Source organism: Leishmania major, chromosome 13, assembly GCF_000002725.2.
Source record: "Leishmania major strain Friedlin complete genome, chromosome 13".
In the NCBI taxonomy this organism is placed as follows: Eukaryota; Euglenozoa; class Kinetoplastea; order Trypanosomatida; family Trypanosomatidae; genus Leishmania; species Leishmania major.
The window spans coordinates 390,331-412,448 of NC_007254.2; the positions used below are offsets into that span (position 1 = coordinate 390,331).

General features: G+C 60.8%; 9 protein-coding genes across 9 annotated transcripts; all 9 read right to left on the reverse strand.

Moving 5' to 3' along the window:
* Positions 1–1,054: 1,054 nt before the first annotated feature.
* Positions 1,055–2,602, reverse strand: LMJF_13_1110 (conserved hypothetical protein; the record flags this gene model as incomplete). Its single annotated transcript, XM_001681803.1, has 1 exon — positions 1,055–2,602. The coding sequence occupies one exon, from the start codon at positions 2,600–2,602 to the stop codon at positions 1,055–1,057; it is 1,548 nt and encodes a 515-aa protein (XP_001681855.1).
* Positions 2,603–3,649: 1,047 nt separating this feature from the next.
* Positions 3,650–3,919, reverse strand: LMJF_13_1120 (putative DNA-directed RNA polymerase ii 8.2 Kdpolypeptide; the record flags this gene model as incomplete). The annotated part of the gene is made up of 1 exon (XM_001681804.1): positions 3,650–3,919. One exon carries the CDS (start codon positions 3,917–3,919, stop codon positions 3,650–3,652), a length of 270 nt encoding a protein of 89 aa, XP_001681856.1.
* Positions 3,920–5,166: 1,247 nt separating this feature from the next.
* LMJF_13_1130 (conserved hypothetical protein) lies at positions 5,167–6,945 on the reverse strand (the record flags this gene model as incomplete). Its single annotated transcript, XM_001681805.2, has 1 exon — positions 5,167–6,945. One exon carries the CDS (start codon positions 6,943–6,945, stop codon positions 5,167–5,169), a length of 1,779 nt encoding a protein of 592 aa, XP_001681857.2.
* A 1,145-nt stretch (positions 6,946–8,090) lies between these two features.
* On the reverse strand, positions 8,091–9,302 carry LMJF_13_1140 (conserved hypothetical protein; the record flags this gene model as incomplete). Its single annotated transcript, XM_001681806.1, has 1 exon — positions 8,091–9,302. One exon carries the CDS (start codon positions 9,300–9,302, stop codon positions 8,091–8,093), a length of 1,212 nt encoding a protein of 403 aa, XP_001681858.1.
* A 1,301-nt stretch (positions 9,303–10,603) lies between these two features.
* Positions 10,604–11,566, reverse strand: LMJF_13_1150 (conserved hypothetical protein; the record flags this gene model as incomplete). Its single annotated transcript, XM_001681807.1, has 1 exon — positions 10,604–11,566. The coding sequence occupies one exon, from the start codon at positions 11,564–11,566 to the stop codon at positions 10,604–10,606; it is 963 nt and encodes a 320-aa protein (XP_001681859.1).
* A 763-nt stretch (positions 11,567–12,329) lies between these two features.
* Positions 12,330–12,938, reverse strand: LMJF_13_1160 (putative calmodulin; the record flags this gene model as incomplete). The annotated part of the gene is made up of 1 exon (XM_001681808.1): positions 12,330–12,938. The coding sequence occupies one exon, from the start codon at positions 12,936–12,938 to the stop codon at positions 12,330–12,332; it is 609 nt and encodes a 202-aa protein (XP_001681860.1).
* Positions 12,939–13,732: 794 nt separating this feature from the next.
* Positions 13,733–15,358, reverse strand: LMJF_13_1170 (conserved hypothetical protein; the record flags this gene model as incomplete). Its single annotated transcript, XM_001681809.1, has 1 exon — positions 13,733–15,358. One exon carries the CDS (start codon positions 15,356–15,358, stop codon positions 13,733–13,735), a length of 1,626 nt encoding a protein of 541 aa, XP_001681861.1.
* Positions 15,359–16,893: 1,535 nt separating this feature from the next.
* On the reverse strand, positions 16,894–17,250 carry LMJF_13_1180 (outer arm dynein-like protein; the record flags this gene model as incomplete). The annotated part of the gene is made up of 1 exon (XM_001681810.1): positions 16,894–17,250. The coding sequence occupies one exon, from the start codon at positions 17,248–17,250 to the stop codon at positions 16,894–16,896; it is 357 nt and encodes a 118-aa protein (XP_001681862.1).
* Positions 17,251–19,902: 2,652 nt separating this feature from the next.
* LMJF_13_1190 (putative adenylosuccinate synthetase) lies at positions 19,903–22,035 on the reverse strand (the record flags this gene model as incomplete). The annotated part of the gene is made up of 1 exon (XM_001681811.1): positions 19,903–22,035. The coding sequence occupies one exon, from the start codon at positions 22,033–22,035 to the stop codon at positions 19,903–19,905; it is 2,133 nt and encodes a 710-aa protein (XP_001681863.1).
* Positions 22,036–22,118: the final 83 nt, after the last annotated feature.

Sequence of the window (22,118 nt, forward strand, 5' to 3'; positions counted from 1 at the left end):
GCGTGTTGATTGATGTCTGTCTGGGCTGCACGAAAGCAGAAGAGAAACCGATAGAGAGAGAGAGAAGGCGGACCTCTAATCCCCGCACTCTGCACCACCGGTGTGTATGTGTCTGCTCATGCGTGTGCGCTATCACCCCCCTCCTCCTCCTCCTCCTCCTGGCCACCGCGAAAACACCGCTCTACTCCATGGCCCCCCGTTCCTCACTGCTCATCTGCCAAGCAGCAGCAGCACACACACACACACACACGTGCACCGCGCTACACGTGCGCAGCCTTCTCCACACCGTGCCAAAGCAGTCCGCAACAGTCATGCAAGAACACAAAGAATGTCCCGACCATCTTGGCATCCGTCCGTGCATGCGCACAGGGAGTGCAGAGGAGACGAGTGCTTGGGTGCTGAGGCTTGGCGAGCATGCGGCGTCCGTGTGCGTATGAGGAGGATGGATGAATGCATGGATGGGTGGATGGAGAGAGCACGGGACTGAGGAAGGGAGAGGATGAAGAGATCGAAAGGAAAACAAACAAACAAAGTACTTCTAGTGTACATCAACGGGTGCCGTTAAGGACACGTGTCTGAGACACGACAGCGCGCCTACAACGAGGGAAGCGCGTGCACGGAACGTGAGGTCGTACGCGACATGTGAGCCTTCAAGGCAGCAGAACAGAAATACAACCAACAACGAAACAAAAACAGAGCGCTACTTCACTCACAGCCAGAGTCACAGACGTGGGAGGGCCGCAACGAAGAGAGAGACACACAACACACACACACACACACACGCCTGATGCGCATACATGCATCAACCATCCTCCTCCGTCTCCGCATCTGACGGGGGAGAAGTCATAGACGGCGGCTTCCCGTAACCTCCTCCAAAGAACAACAACAACAACAAACGGGAAAGCATAACAAGAGCGCGCGCGCATGTGTGAGTGGAGAAGATGGAGGGACGCTGATGACGCTAGAGACCAGACACGCAGTGCACCTCCGTGCCGTAGCCCCTCAGGAGCATCGAGACACGCACACATATACACGTTCGCTTAAAGCATAGCTTTCAATGCAGCTGAGTGGCTTTGCGGTACAGTATCGGGTCCATGTCGGCCGGTACCACGGAGTCGATGTAGGCCCGATACCGCGCGTCGTCCGCCTCCTGCTGGGATTGCTGCTGCCGAAACTCTTCACGACGAGCCTCGACGGCGCGGCGCGCGTTCTCGCGCTTCTCGGCGGCCTGCAGTTTCTGAATGCGCTCGATTCGCAACGCCTCGGCGCGACGGGCGGCGGCCTCCTCGGCCTCCTTTGCCCTCAGCTGCTCCGGGTAGCGACGCATCTCCTCCGCGTACGCCATCTCCTCGGCCTTGTTGAGAAAGCCGGCGGCAGTCGTGGCAGCGGCGTGTCGTCGTGAGGTGCTTCCGTCGGCGCCGTCGCCGCTGCCGACGACATCACCTCGCGCCTCCGCCGCCTTCTGCTCCTCCATCTCTAGCCGCTGCTGCTCCATCTCGAGGCGATATTCGTGCTGCTTCTCCTGCTGCTTCACGTCGCCGTCGTAGAGCTTCTGCAGGAAGCTCTCCCCCTTCTCAAACACATCCTGCGTGCGATACGTCGGCAGGTTCTCCTGCTTTGCCTCGTCAAGGTACCGCCGCAGGCCTGCCTTCTTTCGCTCTTCGAACGCCGCCAGCTTATTCTGCTGGCGTTCCATAACCCAGCGCTTGATGCTGTCGACTTTCTCCTCCTCGGCCCGCAGCGCGGCCTCGTCCTTGACATTTTCGGCCACACGAGTCTGCAGCTTCTCCGACCTGGTCAGCGCGGGACGGCTGTGCGCCTTGTTGTAGGCGCCATTCTCAAGCTCTCGAGCACGACGCTGCGCTGCTTCTTCCTGCTGCTCGGCACGCTCCTCGGCAGCCTCTTGATCGATGTGCTTGCGGTCCTGCTGCTGCACCGCACGCTCCTGTCGTCGTTGATCGATCTGGAAGAGCACAGTTTCTAAGTTGGCGTTCTTCTCTTCGACGTTGCGCTGGCGTGCTTTGAGCTTCTTGTGCAGCTCCTCGGCCTGGTCGCCCCACCGCTGCAGCTGGAACTCGCGCTGAGCGTTCGCGTTCTGCGCCTCGTCCTCGCGCTGGAGCATCTGCTTGTAGGCCACCTGCTCCTTGCGAGCCTTCAGTGCCTCGTGCAGCATGTTCATCGAGCGCAGATGGCGTCCGCGCGGGTCTTCCTTGAGATGTTCCAGCGCTTGGCGCGCAATGACGGCTTTGTGCTCCTCCTCGAGCTGCTTGGCGTAGAGCTCGTCGAGCACCTTCTGACGCGCCTCCGCGGCATCCTTGGCGTCTTGCTGTGCCTGGACAAATTGGTCATGGCGTGCCTCGATCGTGTCGGTCCAACCGGCCGTGCGAGTCTTGGACAGCTCGCGGCGACGGTCTTCCTCCTGCTTTCGGGCGTCGCGCTGCTGCTGTTCCGCCGCCTGCGACCCGGTGTAGGCAAGACGTTGGAAAAAGGCAAGTTCGCGGTCGCTAAGGATGCCGACGCGCGTCATGTCGAGACCACCGGCGACAGCATTGCCGTTGCCGATCCGGCGAAGCGGATCCTTGCGAGCGCGCGTGGAGGACATGGACGTCGTCGCCGCCGCGGCAGCAACCGTGCCCTGTGGCCTCGGCATTGTCAATGACAACTCTTGAAAAGTTGTCGCCACGAGTCTCGCTACACCTCCTCAGGTGTGGTCTGCGAAGGAAAAGGGGGCAAAGTGGCGTTGGGAGAGGGGCGAGTCGGCGCCTCAGACGTGTACCGCGATACACGCACACCCCCTTTCTTTTTGCCCAGATCGATGGCGGAAGGCCGAGGAGCGTCAGAGCAGCGAGGGAGAGGAAGAGAGGGAGAGAGCGGGGGAGGGAGGGAGGGACAGTCCTTTCCCAGAAACGAAAAGTTTAGCGTTTTGCGCGGACACTCCAGTATGTGCGTCCATGCACCCACGGAGCGCATACTCCAGTAATGGTCGGGCGGGAAATGGGGAGGGGCGCCCAACGGAGCCGAGCATGCAAGCAAGAGTGGGACAGGCAGGGAGAGAGAGAGAAGGGATGTGCGTGTGGGTGTGTGTGGATGAGTATGCTTGCGAGTTCATGCGTCATGGCGTGCGCGGGGAGGCGGCGAGGAAGAGGGGGGTGAAACAGTGCAGAGGTAGAAAGAGGGGAAAGGAAAGGGGCGGCACAAGAGAGGGGCGACAGCAGACAGAGGTGCGTGTGTGTGTGTGTGGGGGGGGGAGGGATGGCTTTGACTAGTCGGAGGAACATCGACTCCGCTCACTTCTCTGTCACTGCCCACGCCTTGCCATCACTGTTTCTGTGCCTATGTGCTTGTGCTCAACCACCCCTCCTCCTCCGCGCACACCAACCCTCGAGCTCCCTTTTTTTCGCGCCTCCATCGAGTTGGCCACCATCGAATGGACATCAGGGACCGTCTTCTCTGTGTAACACACACATACACACACACACATACACACACACGTAGGCACAACAATACGAGAGAGAGGGAGAGGCACAGAGGATCGCTACACCGACGCACACTTGCCGATTCTTGAGGCTGTGGTGAACGCGCTGCCCGCACACGGACGAATTCAGGTCATTCCTTCACGGACGCGATGAGCGGCTGAGCGTCGTCTTTGCTACGGCATGCCGACAGCGCCGTCGTCCTCCCCGGCCGCCGCCGCTACGGAGGCAGTCCCTAGCACGTTCGTGTCGGCCGGGTTGAACTTGAGGAGCAGGTCCGTCATGTCCACGTGGGTGAGCATCATGCGGCGGCAGCAGAACCGTTCTAGGTGGAAGGCGTTCATCGCGTCCTCCTCGGAGACGCCTTGGCTGACAAGGTCAAGGTAGAGAAGATACTTGTCGGCAATGACATTGCCGCACGTGAAGCAGCGCACGGGGATGATCATTGTTGGAAAGGGACTGGGAGGGGGACGAGGGGGCACGAGGCATCGGGAGGTAGAAGGCCCGGTGCCGCGAAGCCGACGAGCAGACGTGCGCGAGGATCAGAGCAACAACAAGAGAAAAGGATGAGGTCGAGGGAAGGGGAGAGTGCGCAAGTACGCAACGCCGTGCTACTCACTCCTACCGTCTTGAGAGCGGTACCTCGTGTCGATGCAAGGGCTTTGGGGGCAGCAGCCGCACGGTGGTAGAGGGCAACGCCATAACGGAGAGGAAAATGCGGTTGGGTAGCGCCGACGCAGCCGCACCCACAGAGACAAGGGATGGGCATGGGCAAGAGATGAACTACCTTTGCCTCATCACGCTTCTCATGATCGCGACAGGAGGAGGAGGAGGAGGAGGTGCGATGTGTTTCAGCGCTTGTTCGTGGAGGGCACACACACACACACACACACACACACACACACACACACGTCACGGTGGCGCCGCACCACGGTGGAAACGCGCGTCTGCACGGCTTATCCATCGCACCAGCTCACCCCGCATCCGCCGGCAGCATCCCATCACCTGCGTGCTGCTTGACCGGCATTTCGCCTTTTTTTTCTGTAGCATACCGACAAGGACGGCTGACACTGCTTCTGCTCCTCCACTTCCCAGATGAAGCCGGCGGCGCTGACGAGGAGACACACACGCGCGAGAGATCGAAAGCAGGGCAGGGAGGGGGGGGGGGAAGGGAGGAGCGCGCGGAAGCGAGAAGACGAGCTGCCCGTCTCAGCCGCCCTGGTCTCTCACACTCACACACACCTTACACCTTCCATCTCTGCCCCCGTCTCTGCCTCTCTCACGGCCACGCAGCACCGCCAGGACGCAGGACAGTGCAGATGCGGCGGCTGTACAGCGGAGCCGAGAAATACTATACAGCAACACACACACACACAGGCAGATACCGTGGGCCCCTTCCGTCCATCAACTAGGAATGAGAACCCACGATACGGTTGGAGCGGGAATCCGGCATGTGCCCCTCGCCCCACGGTATCACTACAAAGAGCTACAATGCAGGAAAACCAAAATAGAGAACGAAAGCGTTGACACAAAACAGTTCGCTTCTGCCGTCGATGAGACGTTGCCCTAGTGGGCTATTAGCACACATGCAGCCACACCTGCCGACTCGGTTGTGGGTAGCACACCCACGGCGACATTGACCTCGCCAACTCGACCAAGGACCTTCCCTACGAATCGCCCCCTCGCCTGTACTTCACCGCGCGTGCGACTGGAACCACGGCCGCACGTCGACCAGCAGCTCCAGCACGCCTATCACGACCTCCACAAAGACCAGCCAAATCACAATCCACTCCAGTCGCGCGCCATGCCGTTGCGAGAAGTCCTCGGCCAACATAGACAAGATCTCGTTTGCCGCATCCAGCTTGTTGTCCAGCGCCTCAACCCGCTCGCTGACCTCGTACTCCTCTTTAGTTGCTTGAAAGACCGGCTTCAGATACGAGTTCTCCCAGAAGAAGTCCGGCTCATCCAGCAAGTCGGAGCCGCTCTTCAGCATGAGTCGGTACGACAGCACCTCACCGCGCAACTGCAGCAGACGCCGTTCCGTGATGCTGACGGCGCCCTTCTCCCGCAGCTCGCGCGGCAGCGGCGAGCAGCTGTCAGCCAGCCCCTGCACCTGCAGCTCGATGTAGTCGATCTTGGCAGACTGTGCGAGGGCGTGCGAGGCGCACAGCATCAGCACGCTACCCGTTGCCAACTCACCGCGCCTGTACGGGATGACGAAGTGGTCGAAACGCAGACGCGCCTTGAAGTTGTCGTCCACCTCCAGCGTGTCGCGAGCGACGAGGTGGAAGGTGCACCACACCGGGTAGTTCTCGTTCACGAGCTGCGTCGTGTAGCGGTTGGTCATGCAGTGGCCGATCGCGCTGTGTGGCAGCATGTAGTCGTTCTCCACAATCTTGAAGTACCGCTGGTCGAAGCCCCACCAGACAACGGCGCCGTAAGGGAACACGAAGAGGTCAAAGTAATGCATCACGCTGCTGCTCGAGTTCGGCGTCGCCGCGGCAGCTTCACCTCCTTCACCAACCTGCGCGAGGGTGCTGTTTACGGCTGCCTTACTCCTCGTGTTGCTCCCCAACGCACCGTAGCCCTGAGAGGAGGCGGAGGTCGACTCGCCGAAGCGCTGGGCGGCAGCTGCGGCGGTCCCCCGTTCGAGAAGCGGGGGCGGTGGCGGGCTGCTGCCGGTATCCTCGCCGTGCACGACTAAATCGCCGCTGCGCTGGGCCGCCGGTGCGTGACGCGAGCGTTGGCGGTCGCGTTGTCCGGCCGGCGCGTTCGCTCTGTCGCCTGCGCCCGCCTCGACGTTCACGAAGGATGGATGCGCGAAGCGCACGTGCAGGACATCGAAGTCGAACTTTGTGTAGTAACCTTGCGCGCGGTAGTACGCCTCCAGCTTGCCCAGGTGCAACTCGTCCGCGACGCAGATGTAGCCGACACGGCCGACGGGGCCCGGGTAGCTCGCCGCGTCCTCCAGGCCGCGCTGGCCGGGCTTGGTCCACGTTCCACCCGCGCGGCGGCGTGACAAGAGAGCGACGCTGCAGTTTGCAGTAGCGAGGCCGGAGTCCGACCGGTAGCCACTCGCGGCGGCGTTGCCACCGCCGCCGCGGTAGCTGTGGCGGCTGTTTGATCGATGCTGACGGTACCCAGCACTAAGTGGTGTTGATCCAACACGACCGCCGCGAACGCCACCGCCAACTACGTCCACGTCACTCAGCGCCAGCAGCGCTGCCTCATCGTCGTCTTCGAGGTTATCCTTTGGCGCCAGCAGCGACCGCACGGTCTGCTGCTCCGCGTCGTAAAGGGCAAACTCACTGCGCGCAAGCAGGTCAAGAAGATGCTGATACTGCTTCTCGCCCTCGACGCCGAGGATAGAGGCGATTTGCGAGACGCGCAGCGTCGTGCAGCGCCCCGAAGGGCGCAACAGCTCCAAGAGCTGCCTCTGCAGCTTGCTTGACGACTCCGTTTCGCTGTCCATGACTGCGTAGTCACACTGGTGTGTGTCTCGGCGTATGAGGAGGCAGGGAGGTGAGTGGAGGGTGTGTATGGGAACAGCGCGAGATCTGCAGTGCGAGTGCGATACGCGTTCAAAGCAGCACCGGCAACGCCACAGCAGGCATATGCGAGGGGGAGCTGCTGAGATGCGCTGGTGCAGCAGGGCGAGAAGTGGTGGTGTGTGTGTGGGGGGGGGGCGAGGAGTTCGCTCCTTGTCACGGCCGCCGCGCTCACTGAATCAATAAAGTCGCAGAGAACGGAGAGAAGAGGACGGCGGTGGTGTTGTGAGAACGGCTAACAGAACAGTAAAGCACTGCAAGACGAGTGCTTGGGGTGCTTCGACCCTGTGTGAGCGGCGAGCGGTGTGTGCGTGTATGCGAGGGAGAGAGTTGGCGGGGGATTGCTGCCATAATTGATGGAGCGATGAGGTGATTGGATACAATAAAGATAGAGAGGGAGTGGGGGAAGGCGGGCGTTTTCAGAGGAGGTTGGGTGAGGGACGGCAGGGGGGGGGCGAGATGGAGACGGAGAGGGCGGGGCACCAACCGACCGACGAAGAAGATGCACACACCGGCAGAGCCTCCGTTGTACCTCTCTCTGGCTGGAGACGAGATGAACGGATAAGTCCACATAAGGCAGAATCCGATGATTCGGAGCGATGGCACTGCCAGATCGGCGAGCACACACACGGGCACGCAAACACATGCAGACACGTCCGCACGAGTGCGACGTGCAGAGACACAAGTGTGTATTGTCTGTGCACGCGTGTGTAGCTCTGCATGCGTGCCACGTGTATCCCGTTACCACTGCTGTGGGTTTCTTTGCTTCAGCCTCTGACCTACGCTTGCGAGCGCGGTATCATCTTCCTTGTGCAACAGCCTCGAGCGCGCGCGTGTGTGTGTGTGTGTGTCCGCACCTTGCGAGGACGGACATCTACGGGAAGTGCCGTGTAAAGACACAAACAATAGCACACACACACACACGCACACGTTCAAGCGCGCATCTTGAGAGAAGCGGAAGGGAGGAAGAGAAAGGTTGTGTCGGAGGTGGGCGGCAGAACGTGTCGAGCGCCCTCTTGGCAGTTCTCACCTCCCCACCCCGAGAATTCCAAGACGACTCTCTTGCGCTTCATGGCTGTGAGATGAGGGAGGCGATGAACGGCGCCACGGCGTCGGTGAACTCCTTCGGCTTCTCGTAATGCACAAAGTGACCGGCGCCGGCCACCTCCACCTGCGTTGCGTTGGAGAAGAAGCGCGAAATGTGCTGGCGGTGATCCGGCTCGTTGTAAGGCGACTCACCACCAAAGACGAACATGACAGGAAGTGTGCACAGCCGCGGCGCGGCAGCCGAGGACGCCGGCCCCATCGTCGTTGCCGACGACGTAAACCAGCTAGTGATGGATGGCTGGAAGCTGCCGTAGTCGCCGGCGAGGACCGGCAGATTGCATTTCCACTGCGCCGGCTTCGACTTGTCCTTGGGATCAAGCGCGATGTTCGTTGCCACGAAAGCACGCATTTCCTCGTCAGCCATGCCGACCCGGATCAGCTCTGCCGTTGCGTCCTTGTAGCTGTGAATTTCGTCCAGCCGCACCTGCGTCATGCGCTCGAGCGTCTCCTTGACGTTGTCAGCGCAGCTGCGCTGTTCACCCAGCCGCATTGTTGGTGTCACGTCCACAATGATCGCACCAGCGACGCGACCCAGCAGCGGGATACGGGAAGCATTACCGCTGCCCGTTGATAGTGAGGAGGACGCACGACAGTTATTGAAGAGCACTTCCGCGATGGGCTGCGAGGAAGCGAAGCCGAACTCCTCGTTCACGGCACGCATTCCAGCGATGCACTGACGACGGTGCTCCGCCGGCCACGCTCCGTATGACGACGTCGAGCCCACGTCGTCGCAGTGATCAACCAACGAGGTCAGCAGATGATGCTCGTTGGCGCGTCGCAACAGCGCGCCCATCACCGTCAAGCCACCCATGCTGTGCCCAATCAAGATCGCGTTCCGTGTCGTGCACGAGGATGGGTCACAAAACGCGCGGTCCAGCTCCTGCTGTTCGCGCAGCACCAGCGCTTCGAGATCGGAGGCAAGTGCCGCGTTCGTGTGGTCACTGCTGTGCGTACTGCTGCCGTGGTTGCGCATGTCCACCGCGATCGCGCGACGGAGCTTGTCTTTGAGAGCAGAGTGCTCGACAAGGTGGCGCGAGGCGGTTGCCCAGTTGCCCGAATTGCCGAGGAGACCGTGGGCTACGTACAGCTGACTCGCCGCCGTTGGGCACACCGTCTTGGTGCTGAACACCTTCTCCGCCAGTTTAATCGGACGCACGTTGGCCCCCCGTTGCATTGTGGAGGGATGTGTGTATGTGTGTGTCGTCGACACTTCCTTTCCTCCGCCAGCGTGAGAGGGAGAGAGAGAGAGAGACAAGAGGAGGTTCAAGGTGTAGAGGAGCGAGTAAGGGCCGTGCCACCAGCGGCGCGCACGCATGGTCCGGGGATCCAAAGTACAGAGAGGTGCGTACGACCGTGCCGCTTAACACTGACCCGTACACCCCAAGGTGGTGGTATGGCGGCACAGTGTGCATACGCTTTCGGTTTGGTGCGCACAAGACTGCCCGGACACCCACCCTTCCACAGCTGTCCTGCCTTGCCTGGGCGGGGACGTGGGCCGAGGTTGGATGAGGTGGGATTGATTCCGACACACTCACAACCGTACGGAGAAGGCGCAAGCACGAAATTGGAGTGGCAACGTGAGCGAACCGCAATGGCACGGACGAGCCAATGGAGGGAGACGGGGAGGGGAGGGGAGGAGGTGGTGGGGTTGAAGGCAGGATGAGACAGCAGAGCAGAGGGCCCTCGACTGACGTCTGCACTCGCTGCCCAAGGCGAGCCTTCACCGCAGTCTGAGTGCGTTGTCGCTGCCGTCGCGCACGTCTCGGGGACGGACAGGCACCGCAACAAGCATTCCCTGTCGAGCGCCGGGAGTGGATCGGGGAGAGGGTACCGCCGGAGGGAGAGACAGAGAGGGGAAGAGGGGAGGGGGAAAAGAAGACGGGGCAGCTGAGGTGTCCTTGCTTGGTGGTACGTGTGCACGCCTGTGCATGCAGATCCAGAAAGAGAGAGACCCAGAGGAGGAGGAGGAGGAGGAGGAAGGCAGCAGCGAAGGTGAAAGAAAAAATGATGGAGACGGGGAAGGGGCCTGTGACTAAACCGGGGAAGCGCAGACATGTGCGTGGAGGCGCAGGGCAAAGTACGCAAGTAAGCGAGGTGGCTCTTTTTCGTGCCTTCCCCCTCCCCCTCCCCCTCCCCCTCCCCCTCCCCCTCCCCCGTTCCTTCGGGTCTCTCGCCGCAGATAATACAGCCCAAACCCCGAAGATGTGACTCAGAAGCAAGCAAACACCTCCGAAAACAACAAACAAACAAACACACAAAAACACTACCTCCACGTGGCACGTACTGCAACGCATGCACGGCAGACATAGACAGACAGACAGACACACACACACACCGACACACATAGAGGGAGACATAATCAGCCAACAATGCCCATAGGTCCACGAAGAGGAGGAAAGAGGCGAGGAGTAGCACATGCTAGCCCCCTCTTCACGCACACGCATGTCCACCGCTGATTGCCTTTCATCCGCCCCATCACAGTTCAAACCGCTCAGACGCGCTCTTGCCGCCGAAGAGGTTGGCGCGCAGATTGCGGAAGTTGAAGTCGTCGCTCGGCGACCGATCTGCCTTGGCGAAGTAGTACGGATCCTCCTCCCACCGCTCGTAGCGACGTGCATCGTTGTAGCCCACGTCGTACGCCTCGAGCAGTTCATCCTTGCGCACGTCACCGCCCACCAGCGGAGCGAAGGCCAAAAGTACCTGCTTGGGAAAGGAAAAATGGGTGTTGCCAACGTACCCGTGGCGACCAAACATGATGTTGTGCCGTGCTTGGTTCTTGTTGTAGCGGTAGCCAGCGTAGCCGTGGATGTAAACGTGCCGACAGTACTGGTCGAGCTCGCTACTGAGCGACATCATCGTGCCGCGCAGCACGTTGTCCGCGCCCCGAAACACACACGGCTTCTGCGTGTTTGGCGCGGTCGCCGCGATGATGTTTTGTGCCAGGTCCTCAAAGTCGGTCCACGCCGCAATGTGGTGACCAAAGTAGACGTTCTCCTTGGCCTGTGTCATGTATCCCGGGTCCTTGTTTGAAAAGCCGATCGTCAAGGCGAGGCGGCCCTTCACCAAGTCGACGGCGTTCTTTGGAAGGAGTTGATTGATGCCGGCTGCCATCGTCTCGATCCGCTTATCTTCGTCCGTGACAATGAACCTGTTGTTCACAACGAAGTCGCGGACGCGCTCGAGATTTACGGCTTGCGGCCCGCACGCCAGCGCCACCGCCGGCAGTACTCCAGACCCCGCGCCCAGCAGGAAGCTGTTGGCCAGGAGCACCTTCTTCTCTTGCTGCAGGTAAAGCGCCACCCCAAGTGCGTACGTGACGAGGAATCCACAGCCACCAAAACTGAGCACAGCCTTGGGCACCGGCTTGCCCACCTCGAGCAGCTGCGGCGTCTTGGCACGCACCTTCTTCGCCCACTCGCGCGGATCTGTCGGCGGCATTTTCGTTTTCTCTTCGACAAGCGGAGGAACCGGCGGATGTGGCCTGACGTGCGCGCACTCGGATCCGTGTCCTCGCAACGCAGACGCGGATGCACAGCCCTCCTAGAACAAGGCGGTGGAGAAGAGAGGAGAAGGGGGAGGGGGGGGCAGAGTTGGTGTGCAGCAAGAGCGCAGGCTTGAGCCGCGCTCACGGACACTCGGCACGCGCACACGTGTGCGCGCACGCGGTACGCTTGCAGACCAAGAGCGAGCGAGAGAGAGAGAGAGACGCAGCGGGGGATGTCATCCGGTGATGTGCGTCGTCTTTCGTTTCTTTTCGTTGTTGCTGAGAAGTGTTGCCTTTCCATCGCGTCATTGCGTTCCAGAGCATTTGCGGAGGAGGTGACGCGCTCGCGCGCGTGGAAGGTCCTGCGCGGCTCGACCTGTACATCCATAAGGGCGCCCGTGCGCGCCTGTGTATGCCAATCCTCGTGTGGACCGCACAACGAAGCGCCGTGCACCTGCGCGCATGACACTCGCCACAGCGAAGCAAAGACCGAACCAAGGAAAACTGTCGTCACCTCCGTCTCTCGTCACGTGCGCACGTCAGTGAGCTCACGAAGAAGACGCAAAGGCTGACGGGAGAGGGAAGCCATCATGAGAGGGACCAAAGAAAAGAGAAAGGGACGGTGGAGACCGGTAGAGGGGAGGGCTGCCCCCTCCCGCCCCCCGTGCACCTCACATACCGCTGACATCGTTTTCATCGTCACCGTGACCGTCAACATCACGCCGTCACGGTATCCACGAACTCGTAGTAGTTCACTCGGCCCGTATTGTTCGGGTCGATGGCCGCGATGAGGCGATCGATCTCTTCCTTATCGAGTTTCTTCGACCCGTACGTCGCCAGGGCGTGGGCCAGGACACTAGTTGACACGAAACCTTCTGGCATGTCAGGGGACTCGAAGAGCTGGAAGGCGTTGCGCAGCTGCTTGGCGGTGTACTCGGACTCCACGCGGCGCGCCATCATGGTGGCAAACTGCGGGAAAGTCACCGTGCGCGCAGACGCTGCCGCGGCCGTCACTTCGGAGGACGCATTGATATCGCTGTGGGAGTTGTTCACGACGCTACCGTCATGGGGTGCGGCAGCGGCGATGAAGGAGGGCGGCAGCGGGAAGGACGACGTCGAAGGGGACCCGGCACTCGCCTTCGTGATGGACGGCAAGCTGCATGTCTCCTCAAACACCTCTTCTAGCTCCTGCTCGGTTGGTTTCAGGTGCAGAGCTGCCATGAGCTTGCGCAGCTCCTGGAGCGAGATGACGCCGGATTGGTCGGAGTCGATGAGGTCGAAAATCTCCTTCAGCTCCTTCTGCACTGTCTCTGAGAGTTTCTGCATTGTGGCGCCGCTGTGCGCGCGTGTGGGCAGAGGAACGAAAGAGGGATGAGGCAGCGAAAGGGTGGGATAGGAGGGGGGGAGAGAGAGACGTAGCCAGCGGGATGACGGAGAGAAGCGCACGTCTGCTTCTGCGGTCGAGGGAGAAGAAGCGTCCACTTGAAAAAGAGCGAGTGAGAAAGGGGGAAATCTAGTCAAGCGTGCATGTAACGGCGCTGGCGTTGGCAGGGCGTGGTGTGCGACGGAGAGGGGGAGTACAGCTAGAAGCGAGCAAAGCGTTGAGGTATCATGTATGCTACGTGCATCCACGCACGAAGACACCCGTGCGTGTAGCGACGAGAAGCAGCGGGAGGAGAGGGAGGGGGAGGGGAAGGGTGGCAGCTGCATGGACACAGCAGCTCCTCCGCCGCTGCTGGTCTGAACTCGCTTTCTCATGCCCTTGCCAGTGCCATCGGAGACACTCGACCAGTGTTCGTTACCACTTCTCCTCAGCCATTCTTGTCATCTCGCCCTCTCCTCTCCCTCTCCCACCTAATCAGCGACAACTGCGGCATGTCCTTTTCTGTTCCGTTTCTTCGCTTCGTCTTGTTACTCGGTTTAGCGTGCGCATGTATGTCTGTGCGTGCGTGTGTGTGTGTGTGTGTGCACGCTTCGTCGCAAACACACGCACACACGCACGCACACACACACACGCAGAGGCGTATACGCAGCAGAAGAAGAAATGGGCGATCGTGGCTTTACGCTGCTGGCAGGGGCACGCGGCGTCCTTTTCTCTCTTTCATCGCGCTGCGCGTGTGTCAGAGTGTCTGCTTCAGCGTTGCGGCAAGTTGCCCCCACTGCGCCAACCAGCCAACGTACTCCTCCTGCTCCAAAAAGAACTGCATCTGACACACGTACTCGGCCACCTCGTTGGTGATGCCGACGTCCATCATGATGTACTCGCTCAGCGCCTCGCGCAGCTCCTTGGACAGCTCCGTCATGTAGGGGCCGGCGTAGGCAAACGTCCGTGCGTACTCGCCGCTGCGATCGAACTGCGAGGTCAGCACGCGGGCTGAGTTAAAGGACGACGCCGTCCGTGGAGCCGCGGCCGCTGGCGTGGCCGGGGTCGGCTCCGGTGCGTCGAAGACGTTCACTGGCGAGGCGGCGCTCACTGTGGATGGTTGGGCCTTCCTTTCCAAAGAGCTGCCGCCCCGCCGCTGCGATGGCTTGTGGAAAGAAACGTCCATGGGCACGCGGCGCAGCATCTCCAGATAGAGCGGCTCGCCTTTGCCGAAGACGGCGTGCTCCTCCAGCGCACGCGCCAGCTTGTGCGACACAAACTGCAATGAGCGCACGCGCAGCTCGCCATTCGCATACGCAAGGCGCAAAAACATGCAGCGCCCCTCGTCCCACACTTCCTGCTGTCCTTCCAGCGTCGCCGACAGCAGCGGCGACGAACGTGACGACGCCGCCACCGTCGCAGCTTTCGGTCGCTCTTTGCGGATCAAGACGTCGAACAGCGTCCACTCGCAGATTCCGACGCGTGGGTTGTACAGCGTCAAGTCGAGGCTGCGGAACGGAGCGAAGAGGGTGATGTGCATGTCGGAGCGGGCGTAGCGCACGGCATCTCTACGGCGACTGCCGCCGTGCTGACGACTGTCACCCTCATCGCCCGCCGGACTATTCCGCTGCGGCGCAGCTTGTCCGTCCTGCGCTGCCGTGTAGCGGCCCCGGTGCAGCACCCACATCTCCCTCTCCGCTGTGGCGTCGTCACGTTTGGCCGAGCGCGGTGGACGTCCACCGCCTGTGACAAGATCGTGTACGCTGCGGTACCGCGGCACCGTGTCTGACGCGGCCAGTGGTGAGTCGCCATCATCGTTCGCCCTCCTGCCGCCGGATCGGCTGTCCACGTAGAAGCCCTTCTTCAGGCGCGACATGGTGAAGTAGCTCGAGCCAGTTGTGTGCAAAACGCGCCACCCACTCGGCGCAAGCGGTGGCACGGCCGCCACGCCGTCCTGCATGTCCCGCGCCACCTCGGCGCGCAGCTCCTCTTGCACGACGTCCGCCAGCTTGCTACATTGCGCGAAGAGCCGGCGTCGCTGATCGAGAGCAGCGCGCTCGCTTGCTGCGGTAGGGTCCGACTGCGGTGGCGGCGGGTCAGGCGACGCCGTGGCCGAGAAGGCGCTCGATGACGAAGGTGGCGCATCCCATCCCGCGTCCTGGAAAGGACGAAAATTTACGCTGCCCCGTGCCGCCGCGCCGTCTGCGTCTGCGGCTTCCCTCCCATCCTGCCTGTCTGATAGTCGCTTTGCCACGTCGCCGAGGATGCGGTCAGCGTGGCCACTGCCGCTGCTGCTACGCCGCCACCCCTCTCCATCGTGCAGCCCGGAGGAATAGCAGCGAGTCGCAGCGGTGATCGCGGATATCGGTAGCTTCAAGGTCATGGCCCCATTCGATACGCCGCCAGTCATACCCTTGGTGCCATGCCGACGACATGGCAGGACTGACCGAGAAAGATTCTTAGCGCAGGGCGTACGGTACCACTCCGCCGCCTGCCGACGCCTGTGCTCCAACGCTGCCCGCTGTGCACACCAAAGGAGGCGAGAACGGCGAGCGGCAGCAGCATGAGCACCACAGCAGCACTGCACGACTGCTGTGCGCTGCATTCATGTGACAACTGTGAGCCGACACACACACACACACACACACACACACACACACACGCACGCAGAGACTAGCCCCCCCAAATTGTGCAAGAGCTCCCGGTACAACGCGTCTGCGCCGCACAGACTCTTGTTCCTGTGTCTCTCTTTCTCTCTGTGCTTGAGAGAGAGGGGGGAAAGGGAAGGGGGGTAGCGGTAGCGGTATGATGGGCACACGCAAGCCTGCCCGTCCCCCAAAAGAAACCAAAACAAAAGGGAGGGATAGAGTGGGGGCGGTCAGATCGCGTGAGCGAGGGGAGGGATAAGAGAAGAATTGCTTAACACAGCGCGCGGGCACAGCCTGCGGAGCGCGATGAGGAGGATGCCGCCGCGTAGCAGTGGATGCACACCCATACCAACGTGGACCGCACGGGCACTTAAGCACTGCTCGCACCACCACAGGCGAGCCCGCAGAGACCTTCGCCAGCACTTGCGAGGAGGGAGTGTGGCAGGCCGTAGAATGGGGTTAGAGAGGGGGGGGAGTGGATGGGATGAAGCGGCGCTCAGCTTGTGGAATGTGCCGGTGAGGCGACGAAGAGGCGTGCGAGGCGCTTTATTGTGTTGGCTCTATGGCTCATCCCGTACTGCTGGGATACTCTCAGATACATGACGCACAGGTACGCAAAAGCACGCGAGGAGCAGTCGATCGATCCCCTCCACCCCCTCTCTCCTCCTCCTCCTCCTCCTCCTCCTCCTCCCCCCTCCACACACACACACACACACCGCCCCATCGCCCTTCTTGCTGCGTGGGCACCAAACAAGGATGTCACAGCTCATCGGAGGAGAGGGGGAGGAGAGAAGCGGGGGAGGGGTGCGCGTTGTTTTCGTTCCTTCTTTGATGTTGGAGCCTCTGTCTTCCCACACACCACTCCTCCCTTTCTCGCAGCTTCTGGTTTACATCGACGACAACGCCAGCATACAGACACGACACAAGACAGACGCACATGCACAAGTACACCGACAGCGACACCAAGGAGGGAGGGCATCACGAGCGAGCGGCGAGGAGGGAGCGGTAAGGAGGTCGGCGGTGGCGGTGGCGGTGACTGGAGGGGAAGAGAGTACGAAAAGAGAAAACAACAATGAGAACAGTGCGTAACATGCGTGCTCAACGCGCACAGAATGCACGCCCGCCGTGCGCCAACACCCTCCCCTGCCAGTCTCCTCCCTCCTTCTGTTCGCCCATTTCACTTTGCTGCACCCTTACACCTTCTGCCGCACTACCGCCAACTCTCCTGTGTTCCCCCGCTGCATGGCGGCGACGTCGACGCCGACGCAGCCTAGTCGTTCTTCAAGAAGTACACCGTCACCAAGCAGTGAAACGAATCGTTCTCGAACGGGACATGCACCATGCCGTCCTTTGTATTGTCCCAGAGGCTAATGAACCCGACAGAAAGCGCGGCACCGGTGCGCTGCATGAAGACGCACGTGACAATGTACTTGTACGGTTTCTTGAGCTCCGCGAGCTCTGTCAGGATCGAGTTCACAATGTCCTCTACCCAGCCATCTACCTTGGCGGGGTTCCACTGTTCGCCCGCTAGTTTTGTGCGCAATAAGCTGCTTATATCCTCTTGGATGCTTTCACTGCTTAGGGTGCTGTTCTGTTCGAGGTTGTCCTCGGGCTCGTAGTCCGCCATGGTGGATTGAGAGAAAGGAGGGCGGGGCAGGGCTTGGTGATGAATGATGACGATGATGAACGCTTCACCACGGGGTTCTGCGTAGTGTTACGGCGATGCCGCAGAGGGCACGCGGGCAGCCGAGGTGGCGACGAAGAAGGAGGGAGGAGGAGCCAGCGAAAAAGCTACACGGGTCATTTGAGGGCGGAGCACTCGGTTGTGCGTCGACCGGCATTAACACGTCGGCCTCGTCCACAGACAGACAGACAGACAGACACACACATACACACAGACAGACACAGGCATGCTCAGAGAGGAAGAGAGGCGTTGGATATCTGGAAGCGACGAAGGCGGCTTCCACCATGCCATCTTCTCATCACCGAATTCACGGATGCACAATAAAGTCGCCGTTGCCGTCCTCCTCCTCAGCACAGCATCAACGCCATCGCAGCCCGTGTAAGAGAGGGAGGGAGGGAGGGAGGGAGGGGGGGGCGAGTGTGTAGGGAAGAGCAGCCGATGACACATCCCAATCGCTGCTCCGCCCCCCCCCCCCCCCCGCTTTCTGCAAGTACTTCAGTGTGGACGCCTGCGCGTTTTTTTTATGCATCATACGTTCTTCTCTTCCTCTCCTTTGTACATCGCGTGGGCTGCTTGCTTGTTAAGCGTACATGGCAGGGCCACAGGGGCGGCGGCAGCGGCGGCTGCCGTGAGGACGACGACGACGGAGTTACGAACGAAAAAAGGTGTCTGTGTGTGTATCACCGGTAGGTTACGACTTCCATGCTCAGCAGCCTCGGCAGAAGGGCGGCGCCACGCAGCCCCATTGCACATCCGTACCGACCCAAGACAACAACGCGAGGGATCGTCAGAGCGACATTTTTGTGTAGGCATGCATGTATGCAGGGGGTGAGCTGCCATAGTGGAGCGCGGGTCAGCGCACACCTTCTGCAGCAGCAACCTCCCCCCCTCCTCCTCCTCCACCACGCAGCTTGCAAACACCATAGGGCTGCCGTATTGTAGTGCTGAGGCTCCCTCCCTCTCTCTCTCTCTCTCCCGCTCTTTCGGACAGACGCCCTCCACCCCTAACATTTTGTGCGTGAGTGCGCGTGTCGTCGCTTTCGAATTTTGCCACCTTGGGAGCACGGGCGAGCAATCCTACTGGAGAACATCTCACTTGACACGCTAGACGCAGATAAACGAGTGGTTGCGGCGCTCGCAGCAGGAGAGAGGGCGCGTGGTGGCCAAGAGAAGGGGAGGGGGTGCGGAAAAAGACATATGCACACACACACACACACGCACACACACCACGAGCACCGCGAGAGATGGAGAGCAAACGACCAGAAGTAACAGCGAACACACGAAACACACAGCGGTTCGTGCACAACGACGTTATCCATCGCAGCTAAACAACAACGAAGGAACAACAACAAAAGAAATGGGGTACGGTTACTACGTTACACGCCCACACACACACACACACACACAAGCGCGTCCAAGGCGCACACTACACATGTGCTCTTGCCGTCCGCCCTGTTGCGTTTTCTAGTTCATTCTGCGAAGGGGCGGTGGCATACTCAACCCGCCACCGCCCCCTCCCCCTCCCTCTACACACACTTCCTCTCCCTCGCTCGCTCTCTTGATTCGCTGTCCACCACCACCGCCCTCCTCCTCGGGCTGCTACAGCTCTCAGTGAAGCGCGCATTGACACTGTCGTTGAGAAAGGCGAGGAGAGAGTGAAAGGGGGAGGGATAGTGTTATCCTGTCCTTCTGCTACGGCTGCTTTCTACAACAAGCCTCGTCCGCCAACCTGCTCGTTGCCACGCTTCTGAAGCGTGCAGCACCTCGTCGCTATCCTTGCGTTTTTTCGGTTCTTCTCACCCCACACAGTTACGTTTAACGGTTGGCGCACATCACTTCAGGGTTTTGTTCTGCTGGCGGCCTTCTTCGCTGCCTTCCACGCACCGTCCCCCCCCTCTCCCTCTACCCATTCGGAGCACTTACAGACGCACCAGACAGACACACACACACACACACACACACACACATACATGAGAGCTAGAGTGACCAGTGTGCATGTGTAGAGGTTACAACGGCACTCTTCAAGGACTCGACCTCTTTCGCGTAGACGGGAGGAAGAGGCGAGGGAAACGATAGAGGCTGCTGCAGCACGCACACACCCACACGCATACACATTTCTTTATTCAGGTAGAGAGGTGTGCGTGAAATCGAAGTGCATAGGAGAGAGAAGAAGGGGGAAGAGGGTCATGTAGAGGGGGCCGCAAGAGGGATACCTGCAGCGATGGTGGTGGCGGTGGATTGTGAGCGCTAGTGCAGTTTTGCCATTTCTTTCCTTGCAGAGGAGTCTTTCGCATTCACGCACAAGCACGTATAAAACTTCATCTTGTCTGTCGGCATGTGTGTGTGTTTGTGTGTCCGTCTGTGTTGGAGAACCTGCCGTGAGGTGCACCAGCGCAGGGATCGTCGTCTTTAGCGGCTGCCTTCGATGGATACTACTCCCTCGGTCTCTATTGCTTCTGGATGGCCGCTCCCCTTTGCGAGGCTGCCGCTGGCTACGTCCCGCCGTGACCGGCAGCGCTCCTAGATCGCCGCTACCCGTGCCCAGGCCCCTAACTCGGTTGCAGAGCCCGGGCGGCGGCACAGAATCAAGCGGCGTTACTGCCGGAGGTAGATGATGTCGTCTCCGTTCGGCCCGTTGCCGATCGAGAGGATTTTGCAGTTGGTGAAGTACTCGATGGCGGAAAGAAGCTCGCACACGCCGCGCGGCAGCGGTGCGTTGCGGCGGCGCTTCGCCGCGGCAATCGGGTTGTCGCGCCAGCCGTCGATCAACTTTACAATCGGATGGCAGTGGTAGAGTGCGGGCTCGCTCGGCACCGGATCGCCGGCGCGGATGATGTCGCCGTTCTTGTACACGTGCCCATTCACGTCTACCTGCTTGCCCTCTGGGCTGTAGTAGACGTAGGCGATGGTCACGCCGACCTTATCGTACTCGTCCCCGCGGTCGAGGGCGGAGATGGTGAGGTACGGACCTTGGATGTTGTTCACCTCGTGATGCAGGACGCAGTCGAAGAAGCCACACACGCGCGGCTTCTTCGTGACGGCGCCGCATTCGCCGTGGTGCTGTGCCGAGGCGATGGCCATGGCGACGCCAATATTGTACGTGCCCGTCTCGTCCGAGTACTCTACCGGGGCCATGATGCCGTTGTGCCTCGCCTTGTCGTTGCTGTGCGGGAAGCCGTCGCGGAAGAGCGTGCGCTGCACAGCCTCAAAGTGGGCACACGTCGCCGACGGCAAGTCGCGCAGCGTCTTGATGTTCTGGGCACTGAAGTAGTCCTGCGGGACGAAGCTGCTGGGGCAGGCGCCAATGCCAACCCGGCTGGACCCCGGCGCCTTGTGCACGTTCAGCACGACAGACTTGAACTTCTGGAAGTTCAGCTGCGAGGCCGCCAGCAATCCAGCCGCCGTGGTGTCTGCGGACGTCGTGCTCTCCCAGAACTTTGTGCGCGCGTTGCTAAGCCAGTACGACTGCGGGCCCTCGAGCAACACCTTCTCGCCGCGCAGCAACGCCGCATGCAGCTCGTAGGTGACATCGCAGCGAGCGGGGAAGCCCGGGTTGTGCCGCACACGGTCGCGATACAGCTTCACGAGAAACTCGACCTTGTCCTCCGCCTGCGCGAATGCAATGACGTAGTCTGGCACACGCACAACGCCGTCGCTGTTCTCTTCGCGGCAGAGGCGCACCACGTCGGCGTCCGAGAGGTTCTTCACCTTGAGCAGACCAAAGTACGTGTCCATGTCCTTCTCAAGCCGCTTGCGCAGCGTCTCGTCGTCGTTGAAGATGTGGTCCAGGCGGATGCCGCGCTTCATCACTTTGCTGCCGTGAACGGGCGCCATGCCCTTCAGCGTTGACGAGTTCGCTGCTGAGCCCAGCAGGTCCAGAAGCTTGTGGTACGGCGTTACAATGCATACGTTGCCGATGAAGAGGCGGTCGCGGTAGTCGATACCGGCGTCGATCAGCTGAATAACCTCCTTCTCCATGAAGCTGACGGGGTCCATGACACACTCGGGTCCAATGTAGTTTCTCTTGCCAGGCAACAGCAGCCCGGACGGTGCGAGGTTGAAGACGAACTTGCGGCCGGCCTTGTCGTAGACGGTGTGGCCGGCGTTCTCGCCGCTGTTCACGCGCGCGATGCACGTACAGAGCGGGTGGCGGGCCACCGCATCCACGGTCTTGCCCTTGCCCTCGTCACCGAAAAAGGCGCCGGCCACCATAATCACGTCGTGTGCCTCGACGATGCGGTAGAGCGAGTCCTTGAGCGAGGTCTCCGCGTACTCCTTGACGCGACGCGGCTCTTGCAGCTCCGGCAGAGGCCGCAGCGAGCGCAACGCCTCATACACACTTTTCTGGTACGCATTGGTGTAAAAGGTGTAGCGAGACGCCGTTATGGCGTTGCATTTCGAGCCGCCGCTGCTGTTGTTGGCGTTCGCGGTACACGGCGCCACGCTCAACGGCTTCTGCGAACCACGCGGCGGCTCGTCGTCTATTATCTCCACCTCAACCTCGACGCTTGGCTCCCGGAGGGGGGCCTGCTGCTGATGCCGAGCGTCCGCTTCATCCTTTACGTAGTAGGCCTCCTGTGGGACAGGATCATGGTGCGTGGACGCGGGCTTCGAGCCCGTTGCCGGCGACGGCGATAGTGGCCAACCGGCGGTGCGGCTCGGGTTCAGCGCATTCGACACGCCGGGCGAGGAGCTGTTGTAGCGCCCACCGTAGCGACGAACGGGCATCTCCGCTCAAAGAAGGGGGAGGGGGAAGGGGGGAGGTGGTGGTGGTGGTGGTGCTTCTTTTCCGAAGCAGGCACAAGAAAATG